At 35.3% G+C, this 19,934-nt stretch overlaps 1 protein-coding gene across 6 annotated transcripts in view; it reads right to left on the bottom strand.

The window, feature by feature from the left end:
- NETO1 (neuropilin and tolloid like 1) overlaps positions 1-19,934 on the bottom strand; it is a 126,522-nt gene that overhangs the window by 8,437 nt on the left and 98,151 nt on the right. For 2 of the 6 annotated variants that reach the window (XM_047698239.1, XM_047698243.1), the window contains 4 exons: positions 16,656-16,769; positions 8,136-8,694; positions 7,102-7,176; positions 1,383-6,386 (listed from right to left, as the gene is read on the bottom strand). In XM_047698239.1, coding sequence (XP_047554195.1) covers positions 7,116-7,176; positions 8,136-8,694; positions 16,656-16,769 — 734 coding nt within the window. In that variant the 3' untranslated portion in view covers positions 1,383-6,386; positions 7,102-7,115. Of the gene's footprint in view, positions 1-1,382; positions 6,387-7,101; positions 7,177-8,135; positions 8,695-16,655; positions 16,770-19,934 lie in introns of those variants that run through there. The other 4 variants (XR_007121998.1, XM_047698240.1, XM_047698241.1 and 1 more) reach the window with 4 other exon arrangements.

The raw sequence follows: 19,934 nt of genomic DNA, 5'->3' as shown, positions 1-19,934 counted from the left end.
TGAACATCAGAGAAAACGCCATTCCAGTGAATAACAATCAGTGGGTTCTGGGAGTCAGTCATTTCACTGTGAAGACAAGAAGGCTGGAGTCATTCTTCATGATGCTCGTTATAGATGATGTCCTTGTTCCGTGTCAGTAATAAATGAAGTTTACACATGACAGGGAAAACTACGTATTTATAATGCATTATAGGATATAAAAATATCCTCATATGCATTATTTGACCCGTAAGTGCTACAGGGTAGAGAGAAGTTGCTATAATACATATTTTTGCAGATGAGGAAACACAAAACTATGGGGTTTCTATGAATATGAACTAGTGCCATGTTGACCATTAGAGAGCCATAAGCACATGGGTGAAGACTGTTGGCTGATTCTAGCATCAATCATTAGGGTTGGTGCCGGATTTATCATCCCTATCATGGAATCTTGGAAAAGTTAATAGAAAACTCTCTTCAATTTCCTCATATGTACAACAGAAAAACAACAACCGTAACAACAAGTATTGTTATTAGTAGTGTTAGGACTGCTAACAGGACCAACAGAACACTTGATTCTGAAACACTCCATATGGTGTTTAGCACATAGGGCTCAATGGGTTGGTTAGTGAGTTAAGCATAATCTTGAGAGTTAAAAAAATATGGCAGAAAATAAATGCAATAGCAAAACAGATATTTCTGGATATCTAGCAATCAGTTATTCTTTTTTAATGTTTTGCCTTTGTATTGTTTTAACTTCCTTTACTTATTCTAGTCTCATTCAATTGAGCAAACATACTGCTATCAGAGGATTTAACTTAAAGTATAATTCATAAACCATATATGCTAAGAAGCATTAAAATATTCTCCTTGTAATAAAATACGAACCTCTTTAGATGAAACTACGTGCATTCAGAAATCATGATGCAAATGCCAACCTACTCTTTCAACTATATTTACTATTTCTCCTTTTGTCTACTCCTACGCTCCAGCTAACTGAAATAAATATGTGGCCTCCCAACTACTCCCTGCTCCAATTTCTCTAGGTGAAAATACTTCCTTGGCCCATTATTTGATGGTCTCCAAATTTCAAGATTTGCTTAACAGGACAGCTATTCATTAAGCCTTTCTCGATCCCCTTGAGAAGATGTTTGTATCCCATTTTTATGCTACCAACTTCTTTACTACAAAAAATCATCGGGGGGAGGTGGGTACCTGGGTGGCTCTGTCCCTTAGATGGCTGACTCTTGGTTTCCACTCAGGTCGTGATCTCAGGATCCTGAAATCCAGCCCCACATTGCTCAGCTCAGAATCTGCTTGGGATTCCTTCTCTCCCCTTCCTTCTGCCCCTTCCCCTGCTTGCTCATGCTCTCTCTTTCTCCCTCTCTCAAGTAAATAAATAAAATCTTAGAAAAATCATCTGTGTTGCATTCTCTTGACAATTGAATATATTTTATCTTCCATTCAAGATTATGAAGGTGATAACTAATTAGCTTTTTAAGGTGAAAAACTTGGCAAATAATTTTGGGTTTCATTTTTCTAATCTAGCTCCTCTAAACACCCTTTCTTCTATGAAACTCCATAATCATGTTCCCCAATAGACTGCTGCTTCTTTTTTTTTTCATCCCCAGATCACTTAGGCAGAATCCCAGTATATAGATTGTACAGGATCAAAAGACTGGCTATGCTATCAAACTTAACTCATGAGAAAGTGACAAAAAAGTACAAATTTCATAATATGACATAATAGGAATGTTTTCTTTTAAAAAATTTAAACATTGTGTTTTCTGCTCGCTGTTACATTTTGTGTCTACATCTGTGACTGTTTGGAGAACAAAAAAATAACTTTTCAAATAATTGACCAATGTAAAATGGCATGGCTCAGACCTTGGAGAGGCGGTAGAAGTTGGGGACAAACCAACATATATTGAACTGCATAATTACTAGGAATATAAAACAGTGGTTTAATTATATAATTGTACTCATGCAGGAATAAACAATTTTCTGAAAACCAACCCTAGACCCTCATAAATGACATATGTCTGAAGCAGATAGAGTTTATTATTCCGAGGAATTAAAGGCATGTTAAGAGGGCATTTGCTTTTTAAATAATGCACAAGGAAGTATATAAGCAGAGGCTACAATAAAAAATTGTATTGAGGTATTAAGAATTGATAAAAAATTGATGAGGTAAGAAGAGTGTCTGACATTGGTCACCCACATTGGTATTTCTATGACACTGTTGGATTTATTCGAGTGAGTCGAATAAAGTTAAAGTCAAAATTAAAGTTAAAGAAATTTGTAGTATGATTTAAACAACTCATTAATAAAATGAATCAGGATAAATCTACGTTAACATAGGGCCTCAGATTTATGGAACAAGATTATTTATAACAACACATCTCTGCTATTTTTACAATATATTTTGCTTTGCTACTTTTTTTCAACCTTTAAGAGAAGAATGGGAAATATTAATTAAATGGATAAGAGAATTATAATAAATTCAAGTCCAAGTTCTTCTATAGAAGAATAGATTCTTCTATTCCTCATCTATTTAACATTTTGTTGGCTGAACTCTCTGTGCCATTGAGTGACAGATAGAAACAAACAAAAGGAAGAAAGAATCATAAGTAGACATGACATCAAAACTAGCTCAATTCAGAGAAATTGGAAAAAACTGAAACTCACTCCTCAAGTCATATACGTTCAGGATTCGGAGAATTTTACAGGTTTTACTTACCTGACCTCCCTCCAGAGCTGGAATCTGACAGGAATCATTTTCATCATTGAAATATACAAACTTCATAATAAGATAAAATTCTATTATGCATTTTACCACTAATACATCAATAAGTTATTTGCCATTACTTTAATTAAGGTAACAGGAACCAGTTATCATATTTTGCCATTTATTATGATATTCAGAAGTTGAGGAAAATCCATTCATGGGATTTTTTTTAAGCTATCAAATTTGAGGAAAAACCAAATTCCTAAGGGAAAAAAACAAAGAAGCTGATGCAACAGCTTACGTGAATATTCATTCAGTTTTTGTCAAATACCTAACTTTATTAAACACTAGGGATAACAGTTTATAGAGTCAGACCGATTGAAATATTTTTAGTGGAAAAAAATTATGCAAAACATAAAAGCCAACATTTCCACAAAGTGGATTGTTCTCCTTTAAAAGTCCAAAGACACTCATCTCCAGTTACATTTATAGCCACATTTAATTATCTGACCAAATGAAAGTGAATTATGGAAGATCAACATCACATATCTCTATTTTGCAATATGATTCATAGAAAGTGCATGTATATAAAATCAGGTACAAAAAATCGCATTTCCAAATCAGCACATCAATCTTGAATTAGGCAATCGAAATGCACTTGGACAAATGGAAGAGGCTGAAAGCAGGGTTTCACAGGTGTTGCATAGACTTATGATATGTCTTCCAGTTTTTGAAAGTGAATTCAAAAATAAAGAAATAAAAGGAAAACAGCTATTTTCAAATTAACTAATGTGTGTAACTATGCTTTTGGAGAACATCTTGTAGAATTAATAAAGCACTTGTGTAAGTCATATTTGAATTCACTTTATCAAAAAATATCATTATTTATTAAAATAACTTGATTTGAAATATCTTGAAACATCTTGAATGTCTTGAAACACCTCATTCCTTAACCACAATGTGTCTCCCCATTTGAATCTAAACCAAAGTTTGATATTTAGGTGTAAGATCTGGTGTGCCAGTCAATAGGAATTTTTAATATATGGATAAATGTCAGTCCTGGCTTTTAAAGAGCTTCCTCCAGGGACTTCCCAGGCATCATGGACTCCCCTGTTTCTCAGATCTAGCATCTAGAGTTACATCAAGGGCCAACAGGGAGCCCTGGGTCCCTGCATTCATGTCATCACTACCTTCTCTTATGATTCATCAATGACCATTGTTAAAGTTTCTTGTTTTTTTTTGTTTGTTTGTTTGTTTGTTTGTTTTTGTATGACCACTGAAGAGACCTAGTCTTCACTTGAAATATTTTTGTTTTCCCATGGAGCTGTTGTGTACTAAATATACATAAGACATCCATCTTTGTCATTCTACTTATTGTGGTTGGATTTTTGGTTGTTGATGAGTGGATTTCTGGTGCAAATATCCTTTAAGCATTGAACCAGCAGATCAGGAGCATTCTGCATATTTAGGGAGAACTGCCTGTGGACAGCTATAGGGCAAGTGAAGAGCCAAGTGGTTCACTTAATTTATTTTCCTTTTTTGCTGTATAAATAAGTCTTGACATGAATATCGTACTTTTCTGAGATTATTCATTCAAATTGTAAGTGGTCCTATGAAGATTTCTAAATAGTGAAAATAAAATATGGCTAACCACTTCAAAATTAATCTGTGGATGCATTAGATTTGAATTAAAGGGTATAAGGGTTGGCATGCAACTAAATAAATCAGTCAAGTCAAATACTAAAGGCTAGATTGTGACATAAACTGTGTACAAAATAGGTAGCAAAACAATAGAAATAATCTTTCTTTATCACATTCAATATATTTTCTATACATCAGTGTATCACATTCATGGAAGTGATTATTTATGTATATTGACATTTTTTTAAATACAGGTTATTCAGAATTGCTATGATAATTCTTTAATTATCTATCATAAAATTTTATTTTCTTTCCCATTTATTTGTTTCTGTAGCATATATGAAATTGAATTCCTAACGGAGATGGATGCAAGTAATTCATTTATAGGTTTGTAAAGCCTGCTTGAGTCACAAAGTTTTAACTGTGATAGACCAGACTACTTCACTATTTGAAGGACAGACTTCCATAGAATTCAGCAGTTTTGGAGATGTTGGTAAGTGGATTTACAGTAATTCTGATTTTTAAAATTTATTTTCTAGGAATACACATTGAATATTTTAAAAGTACCCATTTATTAAATCAAACTTTAGAGAGTGTGTGTATGATTCAACAGCAATTAAATATATTATATGATTTTGCTTTATTTATATTAAACACATCATGATTAGTAAGCTTTTGGGTATTATATGTGTGCCTGAGTAGGAGAACAACTCAGAATGGCATAATTTGGTTCATAAAAGGGCCTGTGATTTTAAAGCATTAAAAGATTGTCCTATTCTAAAAGGAGAACATAGTCCATAAAATTTGAGAGATCAAATTTAGAGAAGTAAGCCTCAATACTAAAAGACATCCTAGATCCTAACAGGTAGAAAGAGTTGATATAAAGTGTGCACTTATGTAAGTCAATTTTTTATCACTCTAATAGAAGAAAACATTTTTCTTAACTCGTTAGGAAATTATTATACATTTTTATATATCTTTATATAAAAAGTTACAAGTAGCAAGCATATGACACAAAGAAATGGAAGCGTAACAGCAGTATTCGAGAATGCATGCTTTTTACAATGTGTCTAATAAAAAGGATATTTTTCCAACTCAAATATCCAGTACTGACATGCAGGGTATTTTCTCAAACTGTCAATTCAGTCATATTGCTAAGTGCTTAATCAAAAAACATTTCTACTGATGGGTCTGAATGGTAAATTACCTGATTTCAAGACCTCTTTCTGAAACTTAGTATCTTCCTTTGATATAAAACAAAAAAGAAATTGGGGATATTTGGGAAAGACTAAAAAAAAAAATCAGATGTTTCTTATTGCAATCTAGTATTTTTACTCATGACTCTTGGCTGCATTTAATCATAATACAATAATAGATGTTAATAGTCCATAAAACCTCTAGCTGGTGCTTCCATGGTCCATATTTTCACTTCTTAACTGTAGCATGTTCAAAATCCCTCAGGGACGCACTAGTCTCAAGCAGTCTATCTAATGAAAACAATGTACATGTAACACAAAGTTCATCCAAAATCGTGTTGTTCACATGTCACAAAACGTACAATTATATAACAAGGACATAAAACAACGTAGAAACAAAGTGAAACTAACAGTAAAAAGAAAACTTGGGATAGTCTTAATCAGGAACTAATTTCTTCTTCAAGTTTCCAGTAAATCTCAAAATGTATTTAAAAACTAAGGAGCACTTGGTGACCAGCAACCAAATTATGAAATGAACATTGTGCAGCGGGGATGTCTTGCCGAAGGAATAACAAATGTCTCTAATTCTTAAGTTTGGATAAAGGCAGTGGAATGAATTTAGAAATATGTCCACTTTTCACAATTCACTAGAGAATTTTCGTTTCACAGTCCCCATGTTTGTATAAATAGTTCTTCTCTGAAAATAAAACACAGTTAAAACATTTTCTCCCAGTGAAAAACGCATACAAATACACAAATTTATCAAGGTAATATAGAGCGTGGAAATGCATTCACCTAATTCAAGAATGGTTGATAGGCTTGAAGCGTTTTGAAGAGTTTAGCTGTCAAGCAAATTCAATTGGAGACAATTAGTCTAATAGACATATAGATTCGCAAGTGCTAAAAGTAAAGCTCTTATGGTATTTGATCACAAAATAGATGTACACATAGACAACTAGTATTTATGGAACATTTACATTGTTAAGCATTCAAATCTGATATCACAGAATTTGGCATAACATGCTGCACTTAACTTTGATGAAATAAGCTACATATTCATGCAAAAATAAAGAGTGCACACACCGTATAAGCACCACCAAACACTTAGTGTATGAATCTGAGTAGAATACTGCCAAATTAAATAAGAAAATTACCAACTGCATGTGTCGGCTTCAGTTATATTGAGACAATATTCCATTGTTTTTGTTATGAAAAACTTGCATTTCTTCTGATATTTTTGAAAATTTACTATTTTAAACTTTAAAATATGTAAAATTTAACTTGCTAATTTAACATCCTTTTTGAAATAACATTCTAGTACAATGCCTGATGATAAGAATATGAACATTTATTTTAAAGATATGTATGCTAAAAGCCATCACTCCATCAGCACCGAATCCAGCATATTTCTGATTATGAAGTATTATGAAACATTTATATCAAGAGATAATGAAAAAAGAGCACATTCCCTAAAAAAAATCTACAAGACAATTGCAACAAAACAAAACAAAACAGAATACAACAAGGTGGGAGAAGGAACCAAGGGCATTCGCTTACCTTGAATTTTCTTTTTAGACCCTAGTTGTGTTGTATTCAGATTCATGTTTGCTTAGAGACCCAATGAGGCAGAACCTGGAATGTTATGGCTATTTCATTCAACAAAGTAATACTTGCACAAAAAATAAATATGCATACAAATATTTACTTAAAAGCATTCCTAAAAATTCATAAAACTATGGAAATAGATTTTTTCCATCAGCATGCAAAAATATTAAATCAACTGAAAATATTTTAGGTTTTGAGGATGCATGATGAACTGAGAAAGTATGTCCATTTATAAAACAAACTAAATGCTAGTAAAAATGCAAAACAGGACATATGTATTTCGGGTTTGGGGGTTTAAAATAGATACTTTTTTCCTTAATTAAATTTTCTTTCCCCAAAATTTTTACCAATTTTAGGGCTAATAATATGATACTGATAATATTATCTTTATGTTGAAGATGAATCAAATGTTTCTACTATTTTTTCTACATTTAAATATAAATGTTTAGTATTTTAGCATACCATACTATTATATGCAATTTGTCATGTAAGTATCATGTGATATGGGGAAAAAAGGGTTTCGGCATTTTCATTTTCATACAAAAAATATAATACATCATATTGCAAAATATGTTATTTTTACATTAAAATTATTCAATGAGATGGGCTACCCATCTTGGTAAGGCAGTTATTTCCAAATAGCATTTCATATCTGAAAATATATTAAGTATTGATGAAAGCAAAATTCATGAATATGTGGCAGCAAATTAGCAATACAAATTTATAATATAAATTAAAACCATAATTTTTGTAGAAATAAATACTATATATGTGTAGAAATACGTGAAATATCTTTGGTCTGTGTGTGCTCACACACAAACACCTATGTATGTAAATAGGACTTAGGAAGGGTCTGGATAGCATTGAAAAGGAAAAGGGAGAGGAAAAAATTGAGACACTATGGTTTAAATTGTTAATAAAAAGAGAAACTGGAGGCATTTCAGTCTCAGGTTCTAGGTGTCATCAAAAAATCTATTGATACTGACCGCTGGACGGCTTTGTCGTGGCGGGACAGCCTGTGACTCGTCGTTGGCACCTCCTCGATCTCGTCGATGTCACAGGCATCTGCAGCATCTTGCGAGTAGTTGTGTTTCATGACGAGGATGTTTCTTCTGCTCATGGGTGGGATGAGGGGTTTGATGGGCTGCGGGGGCATCTCTGTCAAGACAGAAGCATCTCTTGTGCTGAGGTTACTGCGGCTGCCTTTCGTACTGGACACTTGTGACCCACAGTGATGGTCGTGAACGCATTTGGAAGAGGATCTCCGCAGTTTATGGTAGTTTTCAAAGTCATCTGCCACATCTGCAAAGTCAGCTGTAGCTGCTGTCCCTCTTAGAGTACATAACTCATAATGAGGAGGTTCAAACACCTCCTGGAAAACTGTCTGGTCAAAGTCTGATTTCCTTTGGACATATTTTTTACGAGGCTGTTTGATCTGCACAATGACAGAAATGATAATAAGGATGATCACAATGCAGGAAGTCACGCCAATGACAGTCCCGCTGGTGTTGCTGAGCTGGTCCAACAGGCTGGTTTTCCTCTTCTCTACAGGTTGAGGAGAGTGAAAACAACAAACAAAACAAGAAACAATCCATCAGGCATTAATATGGTAGTCAGAGCACATAAAAAGGTGTACACTGAGACGAGAATTTGTACAGGTTTAAGGTAACATGAACAAATCTTTAAAAATAAACAAGAAGCTTCCCTTTTCACAAGGACTCTATCTTTTAAACTTAGAGATAGATCTCCCATTGCCCAGCATCCCTACTTTCAACATACGTTTGAAAAAAGTTCTTACAAGATCTTTAGCAAGACATTTGGAAATAAATTAGTAATGTTAAAAACAGTAAATTATTTTTCTCCTCATAGGTGTAAGAAACATCCAAACTCGACTAGTGGGAACACGACTCTACCTATATTGTTTTGAATTATTCATGACTTAAATAACTGAACTCACAATAACACCAATATTCTAATACCAAAAGGTAATTAAATTTCTTGACAGACACTTCTGGAATGGTATCATGACTCTATCTGTAGGCCTTTTCCCCAATGAAACACCACAACTGGTAAAAAATAATGAAAACAAACAAAAATCTGTATCTAATTTTATACTTATATATCTATATCTATATCTATCTATCTATCGTCTATCATCATTTCTGGATATTGTCATAATGGAAACAGCAAATGGAAGTATATTTATTCAGGGAAGTTTACTAAATTTCTTTAAGAACAGTGAGAATCTGTCCTTTAAACCCATTCCCCACCCCCACCCCAATTTGCCATGATGGACGCTTACTTAGGGAGGTTTCAGACAATAGCATAGGGCTTCTCTCCCTAATGCTCCCCACCTAGAGCTACAGTACTCCCCCAACCTGGAGCAAACCACAAGCATCTCTCACCCACCCACCAATCCATAGTGTGTGGTACCTACTGTATTTAGACAAGAGAGCCTGATTTATCAAGGGTTCCATTCTTCCTCCCAGCCCCATTGGTAGGATGGAAACCCTACACCAGGTGCAGAGGCTGAGACTATGTGTCTCCCATCACCCTGCCCAACCTTGCCTCATAGAGTTGATGTGCTGGAGAGGCAAGCTCAGAAGACAAGAGGTTACCACCCTCACCCAGTACCCTACTCATAAAGCAGAGGTGTTACTCCAAAAGAAGTTGGTCACTATCCCTGCCTCCTTTCAGCACCCAGAGCAGTAATGCAGACACTTTGCCAAGGAATGGAGGTGGGCCACAAGAACAGAGAGCACTATAGCTTTCCCTAAAGAAAGTTACATTTTTTTTATTTTTTTAAAAGATTTTATTTATTTATTTGACAGAGAGAGATCACAAGTAGATAGAGAGGCAGGCAGAGAGAGAGAGAGAGAGAGAGGGAAGCAGGCTCCCTGCTGAGCAGAGAGCCCGATGCGGGCCTTGATCCCAGGACCCTGAGATCATGACCTGAGCCGAAGACAGCGGCTTAACCCACTGAGCCACCCAGGCGCCCGAAAGTTACATTTTTTAAAACAGTGTGGAAAAGTTCAAGGCTAAGGATATCTCAAAACAACAGACATTTTCTGGGAAGTGATTTAAGAGGAGACTGTCAAGCTCCACAGTAGCAATGAGCCAGATACTAGAACAGGTAGAAATTTAACATAAAATGCCAGGAAAATAACAGGTAAAGAAAGCCCTCCTAGTTTAGAACAAATCACAACGCCTAGACTCAAAGACTAACCCTCAAAGACTCAAAGACCAACTAAAGGAACTGAATTTATTTGGAACAATTTACACTCCTGGGAACTGTCCAAAATGACAGAACAATCATTTGGCAATTAATAGAGACTAATAGCTGGTTGTGATAAAAAAGACAGACAAATAAACAGGACAGGAAAAGGATGGTCAGAGAGTGTCTTACTAAACCATGACCATCTGAAGCTATGGTATGCTTGCCCACAGCATGGTCTCCATGCAACACTATCAGTGACAGACATTGCTGAAACAGGCCAGCCAACTCTACACTGACAAACACACACACACACACACACACACACACACACACACACACACACACAAAACGATAGCAGCAACAAGCCCTGGGGAGAGAGGAATTAGTATCCAGAATTGCTACAATACATTATCTAACATGAAGTTTCCAATAAAATATCCCAAAGCATGTAAACAAATGGTTTAATGCAATTCATACACAAGGGGAAAAAAGCCTAGGAGAGGGCCAGACATCAGACTTAACAGACAATGATTTGTTACAAATATGTTCGAGGAACTAAAGGAAATAATGGCTAAGGGAGTAAAGAAAAATAGGAGAATAAGGTCTTATCATATGCAGAATAGCAACATAGAAACAAAAATTACACAAAAGAAAAAAGTGAAAAATCTAGAGTTGAATGGCACAGTTGCTGAAATAAAAACTTGATTTGAGTGACTCAGCAGCACATTTCAGCTGAAAGAGGAAAGTAGCAGCAAACTTGAGGAGAGATGAAGGAAAATTATGCAATCTGAAGAAGACTAAGATCAAAAGATGCAGAAAAATGAACAGAGCCTCAGAAAATGAGACAAACCTTCAATGGTACCAACCTAATGGATGAGAGTATAAGAAGGAGAGAAAGTAACAGAAAAATATTCAAATAAATAAATAAAAGGTGAAAACTCCCCAAATTTGGTGAGCAAATTCCATCCAAGAATTTCAACAAATTCTGAGTAAGATAAATGAACTGATACCCACACTCTGACCTATAAGATAAAAAATGTTGCAAGAGAAAATCTTGAAAGCAGCAAGGAAAAAATAACTCCTCACATAGAAAGGAACCCCAATCAAATTAATAGCTGATTTATCATTAGAGATTTTGGAGGCCAGAAGACAGAGGTATGACACATTCAAAATGCTGTAGGCCAAAAAACCAAAACAAAAACCATTGATCAAAAATCAAATATCCAGCATACTAACTTTCAAAAATGGGGATAAAATACACATTTCCAGGTAAACAAAACTAAAGATAATTTAATGCTGAAAAAATGCATTAAAAGAAAGAAATATTAAAATAAATTATTGGGATTGAAAGTAAGTGACTTCAGACCCTAATTCAAACCCAAATTAAAAAATAGAAAGCAAATTAAAGAGGCAAGTAAATATTGCCAATAAGGGCCATTATATGCATAATTACAAAGGACTATATAGTTACATATATATTTGGCATTCTTCTCTTCTTAAAAGAGTAATGTCATACATATAAGATTGTAATCTTGGGCCTATAACTTAAAGAAATAGTAAATATTTGGTATTAACAATACAAGTGATGTAGGTAGGAGCAAAACTGCCCTAGAATAAGAAGTGACATCAGATGGGAATGTGAATCTACAAAAACAAAAGAAGAGAATCATAAATGGTAAAGAAGAAGTGTTATGTAATGAACTACATGAATATGCTCTTGCTCTAAAATTATGTAAAGTAATAATTACAGCAATGTATTCTTTGATTTGAAAATACATAAAAATAATATGGACAAAAGTAACAGGTAAATAGAAAGAGAACAGAGCTATATTGAAATAATGTTATTAAATTAGTATAAATCTGCAATACATTCTGAGGTTAGGCTGTGTGTTATAAGACCTAAAGTAATCACTAAGAAAATAACTAAAAAAAAAAATACATTAAAAGTCATTAAAGGAATTAAAATGTTACACTAGAATGTTTCACTTATAGCAAAAGAGACCAATAAAGAAAGAAAAGAGGAACAAAAATATGTGGGACAGAGAGGGGAAAAGAAGTAAAGTGGCAGATTAAATCCAAATATACATCAATATCACCACTAATATGAGTGGATTAACAATCCAATCAAAAGGCAAATATTTTCAGAATGGATAAAAATAAGATCCAAAAAAAAAAAAAATAAGATCCAACTGTATACTGTCTACAGAAAACATACTCTATATTCAAAGATACGATGGACTGAAAACAAAAGGATGGAAAAAGATTGAGTATACAAACGGCATTTAGAAGAAAGCTGGGGTGGGATGTGCTACATAGACCAATAAAACAAAAAGTGATTGGTTTTTAATGATCAATAAGAGGGCCAAGCCATCAGAAAAATACAACAATTTTAAACATATATGGACATAACAACTAAGCTCAAAAATACATAAAATGAAAATTTACAGAAGTGAAGAAAGTAGAAAATTCAACCATAATAGTTGGAGAATTGAACAGGTACTTTCAAAAATAGATAAAATATAAAGTATCATGTCATCTGCAAAGAGAGAGAGTTTGACTTCTTCATTGCCAACTTGAATACTTTTTTCTTTTTGTTGTCTGATTGCTGTTGCTAGGACTTCTCATACTATGTTGAACAAGAGTGACGAGAGTGGACATCCTTCTCGTGTTCCTGATCTCAAAGAGAAGGCTGTCAGTTTTTCCCCACTGAGGATGATATTTGCTGTGTGTTTTTCATAGATAGATTCTATGAAGTTGAGGAATGTTCCCTCTATCCCTACACTTTGAAGGGTTTTAATCAGGGAACAGATTCTGTATCTTGTCAAATGCTTTTCTGCATTGATTGAGAGGACCATGTGGTTCTTCTCTCTTCTCTTACTGATTTGTTCTATCACATTGATTGATTTGCAAATGTTGAACCACCCTTGCAGCCCATGGATGAATCCCACCTGGTCATGGTGAATAATCTTTTTAATGTACTGTTGGATCCAAAGATAAACTGAAAATGGATAAAAGACCTCAATGTGAGGCAGGAATCTATCAAAATCTTAGAGGAGAGCAAGGCAGTAATCTCTTTGACATCGGTCACAGCAACTTCTTTCAAGATATGTCTCCAAAGGCAAAGGAAACAAAAGCGAAAATGAACTTTTGAGACTTCATCAAGATCAAAAGCTTCTGCACAGCAAAGGAAACAGTCAACAAAACAAAGAGGCAACCCACGGAATGGGAGAAGATATTTGCAAATGACAGTACAGACAAAGGACTGATATCCAAGATCTATAAAGAACTCCTCAAACTCAACATACACAAAACAGATAATCACATCAAAAAACGGGCAGAAGACAGGAACAGACACCTCTCCAAAGAAGGCATACAAATGGCTAACAGACACATGAAAAAATGTCCATCATCATTAGCCATCAGGGAAATTCAAATCAAAACCACATTGAGATACCAGCTTACACCAGTTAGAATGGCCAAAATCAACAAGACAGTAAATAACAAGTGTTGGAGAGGACGTGGAGAAAGGGGAACCCTCTTACACTGTTGGTGGGAATGCAAGTTAGTGCAGCCACTTTGGAAAACAGTGTGGAGATTCCTCAAGAAATTAAAAATAGAGCTTCCCTATGACCCTGCAATTGCACTACTGGATATTTATTCCAAAGATCCAGATGTAGTGAAAGAAGGGCCATCTGTGCCCCAATGTTCATAGCAGCAATGGCCACAGTTGCCAAACTGTGGAAAGAGCCAAGATGCCCTTCAATGGAAGAATGGATAAAGAAGATGTGGTCCATATATACTATGGAATATTATGTCTTCATCAGAAAAGGATGAATACCCAACTTTTATATCAACATGGACGGAACTGGAAAAGGTTATGCTGAGTGAAATAATTCAAACAGAGAGAGTCAATTATTATATGGTTTCACTTACTTGTGGAGCATAAAGAATAACATGGAGGACATTAGGAGAAGGAAAGGAAAGGTGAACTGGGGGAAATTGGAGGGGGAGATGAAGCACGAGAGACTGTGGACTCTGAGAAACAAACTGAGGGGTTTCGGAGGGGTGGGAGTAGGGGGGTTGGGTCAGCCTGGTGGTGGGTAGTAAGGAGGGTACATATTGCATGTAACACTGGGTGTGGTGCATAAACAATGACTGTTGGAACACTGAAAAGAAATTAAATAAAATAAAATGGAAAAATAAATAAATACCTGGATCAGTCTATACCTGAACTGGACCCACTGACAGAGTCTTCAGTTACATACCAAATATATAATTGACCTTTAACAATGCAGGGGTTAGGGACATGATCCACATGTTTTTAAAAATCCATGTACAACTCTGACTCTCTCAAAAGCTAACTACTAACAGCCTTCTGTTGACTGGAAACCTTATGATAATGTAAACAGTTGATTAACACTTAATTTGGTGGTGGGTATTAAGGAGGGCACGTATTGCATAGAGCACTGAGTGTCATGCATAAACAATGATTTTGGAACACTGAAAAAAATAAAATAAAATAAAACTTAAAACAAAACAAAAATAAAGTCCAAATGTAAAAAAAAAAAAAGATAAAATATGGTAGAAAATGAAAACAGAAACTGAAAACTTGAACAATGCTGTAAACCTACATCTCTAGAGCAAGCCACCTAACAATGGCAACATGCATTCTTTTCAAGGGCACATGGGACATTTTTTAGGATACACCCTATGTTAGTCTGTGGTACTAACTCCAATAAACTACAGGTAGGCCTCGTTTCCTCGCACGTCACCTTGTTGCACTTCACAGATACTGTTCAACAACTGAAGGTTTATGGCAATCCTGCATCGAGGAAGTCTATCAGCACCCTTTCCCAATAACATTTGCTCACTTTGTTTTGCTGTGTCACATTTTGATAATTCTTGCAATATTGCAAACATTTTCATTATTACTATATTTATTACAGTGACCTGTGACCACAGATTTTGACTTGCTGAAAGGTTTTGTGATGGCTAGCAGTTTTTAGCAGTAAGTACTTTTTAATTAAGCTGCATAATGCATTGCCTCTATACACATACTGCTATCACATCCTTAATAGACTACAGTGTAGCATAAACAAATTTTATATCCGCTAGGAAACCAAAAAATTCATTTGACTTGCTTTATTGCTACATCAGCTTTATTGTGGTGGTCTAGAATGGAACCCGCAGTATCTCTGAGGGTAGCCTGTCACAAAGATAGAAATGGTAAAGGTGTGTTCCCTACAAGAGAATGAAGTAGAAACCAAAATAGTGGTCTTGCCATCTGGAGAAGATAAACATGGAAGCTCATAAAACCTATCCATTCACATTCTCTTCACTTCTCTCTCATGTCAAATGGTCCTATATATGTAGGAACAAATCCCATTGGGCAAATAAAGCTTATGACTACCAATCATTAATGATGCTGATTTAAGATTCTACTACACAGATAACTTACTTTCCCATCCATTCAGAAGTGGTTCCTTAAGTAATCACCTACTCCCACCATCAAAATAATCAAGGCTGCATATGCCTTTCTCCTTGACCATGAACCATGCCTACTATGGTGATGCCTCTTGGCTTCCATCCACAGAACACATTTTAATAGACAATACTGGACTTGAAGCATGAAAGGGTTAATTGCCTGTTCTTTTTCCTTTACAAATCAGTTAATATTGAACCTGAATAAAAGAATATGCCTGGCATTTTTCAGCTTAACTAAAACACGCAACATCCATAGCCAACCCATGGATTGTTATCTACATAAACAAACCTTTGTGTTCAAGCTAGAAAAGGGAGCAGGGACATTGGGAGCTATTTTCATTGGAAAGGAAGAAAAGCATTTTGGTAGCAAAACAGAAGTCAAGTTAAGTGGCTGGAAGTACCTGAAAGCACAAAGGTTCCTTTAGTGCACCTTTCCCCTAGAGTACGTGCACACAGTCCAGAGAAGACAGACTGGTGAGAGTGCAGGCACAGAGGAAAGGCACTAGGTCTGACAGGAAAACACGCCACACTAAAAGCTGCCTTTCCTCTCCAGGGCTCTGCAGGCGCTAACCAGGTGTCTTTAATGAGCATTCAAATGTGAAAGATTCTCTACTATACATTAATGAATAAGGAAACTTCCGGCAAAAGCAAAGAAAGACGTTTACACATGAATTACAAAATACACAGGAGGCTCCACAAAGCCCATATGCATGTCAATTTTCAAGTCACTCTGATACATTTCCACATCCTAATAAAGGCTTCCCACTCTACAGGCAGAGGACTTCTGCAAGTTTTTGATCATTACCTTTACAGTGATTCTCGTCCCAAGGATACACACAGTTCTGGAGTCCATTGCAGACCAGTGTATTGTTAATACACATGTTACTGTGGCAGAAGAATGTATTGCCTTCACAGGGAGCTAAAGATAAGAGTAGGAAAGGAAAATGAAGAGAAAAGTTAGATACTGATACTCAGTAGTAAATCACTCATATTGCAAATCTAAAACCAAAAAGAGTAGAATGATAATTTCCCGTCAAATTGAGATAAATCACCCAACATTCTGTTCTCAGAAGTGCTGCCATTGTGGTAATTATTCCTTGTGTTGCTAACAGGGCTGGCACTTCTCTAGATGTGCTTAGTTTATAAAACCGGCACAGGGGGTTTCCATCATAAAAATGAAGTACATTATCTATATGGGTCTTTTTTCTTTGACTCGGTGCATTCATTTAACAAAAATAAAGTGCCTGCTACCTGGATAACGCTATGCTTTTCACTGAAATTCTGTCTGCACAAATGTAGTATTGTGCAAAAAGTCTTCATTCAATTAACATTGAAGTCATTGCGTGAAGCACAGACTTGCAAAATACTAATGAAGAAAGTATGTATCAAACATCCTTATAGCATCACCCAAGAACATGAACAAAACAAAGAATGCCACGGAAATTCAGAACAAGGAAAATTAATCCTGAACAATATAAGAAAAAAATGCACTGTTCTCGTCAACGTTTAACATATGCATGGTGATGAAATTAGCCTACTTTGCATGTATTTCACACGTCCTAGTAACTCTAGGTACAGTGATCCATGATCTCAGGTTGCAATGTACACTCAGGGTGTTGGGAGGTAAGATAAGAACACAGGGAAGGTATCCAATACATAGATATGAGAAATAGTGAGGAGTTTAACACAGCAAAGTGTAACATTAGATATGACTTCAGTATTAGGAAATACATTTATTTATCAAAGTAATAGGATGTTTACAATCATCAGTCTCTGGAATAACAGTGAATTCGGGATGGTAGTTTATAGATCATGCTTTACAGCTAATTTTTGTTTTTACCTTCACAGTGATCCCACCTATCTTATAAAATGTGACTTTAGTGTTTCATTGTTTCTCAATAATAGTTCTAAAACCCTTTTAAAGATAGATTCTAGAAAAACATATTCGATATAAAAAACATCATTTACAGTGGCTAATCGATTTATTAATGATCAGTACTACTTAAATGCCAGTCATGTGGTAATGACTTTTTCACCTTCAAGACTATATATATCATGGGTATTTTAGAAAGTTAAATGTATTTGTTATACTAACCAAAAACGTCAGGCAAATAATTTGCATATTGCAACTTAGTGTATTTTAACACACCTAGAGAAATCCTAACAATAGTAATAACAACAACAACAACAAAAACAAAAACACTCAAGTCTTGAAAATAAAAAAAAAAAAAAGCAAAGATAGAGCTAACTCAAGCAAAGTGACTCCTTCTGGATCTCCACAACCCTGCCTCCACACTCTTCCCTCGCCCTTCCCAGAAGGACAGTTCCCTCTTCCCTTGGCTTGGTTTGACTTTAGGTCCCCGGCTAAAGATTTAAAAATGTGTGGTGGTCATTTTGAAACAAAACAAAACAAAACATATTGTAGAGTAGAAAATATACAGTAGTCATTTTGAAAAGGAAGTATCATGCTAAACATGGGCTGGTGACTTGTTAAGCATCATATAAGCCTTTTAGAATGTAAAATGTAATGATCTGATATATGATTGCAAAAATCTGCTCTTTAGTAAGGAATGAAATTTAAATTTCTGTATTCAGAAATGGCTTTCGCAGAACTGATACGGTCTGTTAAGCAGATAATGAATGTTGTCAAAATGTGCACATAGAACAAGAAGGAGTTTTCTGCAAATGGAGCGGCTGCAAAATGCCTTAGTAAAAAACAAATAAAAAAATAAATAAGTATGCCTTAATAGATTGGGGTGGTTCTGAAAGTACAGTTATCCATCAAGTAAAAAAAAAAAAAAAAAACCTTTAAGAGGGCATACATTTTATTGCCCTTCCAGAATAAGTTGGAAAACTTGCTACAATTACTATTAAGTAGAATGGGTCAGTTTTTAAAATTTTAAGTATGTAAATAAAAATGACATTGGATTCTGTAATTGAATGCAATACAAGAGAATATTGGTAAGAGCGCTGAAACTTGAATTGTGAATTCTCCAAATGGGATTTGTTTTTAGTTCTGCTGGTTTGTAAGTTGTGAACGTCTCTTATAAACCAATGTACCCGTATCAGCTATGGTTAAATATTGGTGGTTCGACTAGTAACCTAACAGGTAATCAGGACTGCCAAGAAATCACATTCCTGACGCACTTCTTTACATTAAGTGATTAGGGAAATGTGCCAGTTAATCATCGCGTTCTTTCCAATTATTATTATTCTAGGTACCATTCCATCTTCTTCTTACTTTTGCCAGAATTTACAGAATTGCTATGAAAATGACAAACACAAATAAAGAAGCAAATCTTGCAGTGGGTAAGAAATAAGTGTATAACAACTTATATTGGGTTCTGAATGTTCTTGTATGTCTGACTATTTCTCTCACGTAAATGCACATAGGCAATGGTTCATTAAAGATCTTATTTCTACCTCCCGCTCAAAAGACAAAATGGCACCTTCCTGCCTCCCAAAGCAAGCTATGTTCTTATTGTGCTTTCGAGGATGTCTGGACACATTCTACACACTGACATTATTTCCCATGACCCTCCGTACATTCCGGATATCTGTGGCTCAGAGGCCAAATATGTTCCTCCCCTCTCTCTGTCCTGCAATAACCATTCTCCACTCTGCTATCCAAATCGTATCAGCACTGTATTCTCTGTGCAGTTTTGAAATATTATTCCAAGCTACCAAGAAAATTATCTTTTTCTTAAATCCTATTATACTTAAAATTTTCGAAAGAGCTTAGCATGTAGCATATGCTTATCATCTTTCCCCACATGTTCTTTGAGACTAAGGGCATGCCTCTTAAAAATGTTCATTTTAATCTGTCATATGGTTTAACATTTCTAGGCTTATAGTAAATATTCAACAGATAGTTTTAATTGATTACTGTTCCTGAGCAGAAGGTTAACTCTGGAGGTGCCTGGGTGGTTCCATTAGCTAAGCATCTTTTTGATTTGGGCTCAGGTCATGGTCTCAGGGTCTTGGGATCAAGCCCCATGTCAGGCTCCACACTCTGCATGGAGACTGCTTGTCCCTCTCCCTCTGCTCCTCCCCCTGCTCTCTCTCTCTCTCAAATAAATAAATA

Source organism: Lutra lutra, chromosome 12 (assembly GCF_902655055.1).
Source record: "Lutra lutra chromosome 12, mLutLut1.2, whole genome shotgun sequence".
Taxonomy (NCBI): Eukaryota; Metazoa; Chordata; class Mammalia; order Carnivora; family Mustelidae; genus Lutra; species Lutra lutra.
The sequence above is the reverse complement of the archived record's forward strand: the minus strand, read 5'-3'. Positions and strand labels throughout refer to the sequence as shown.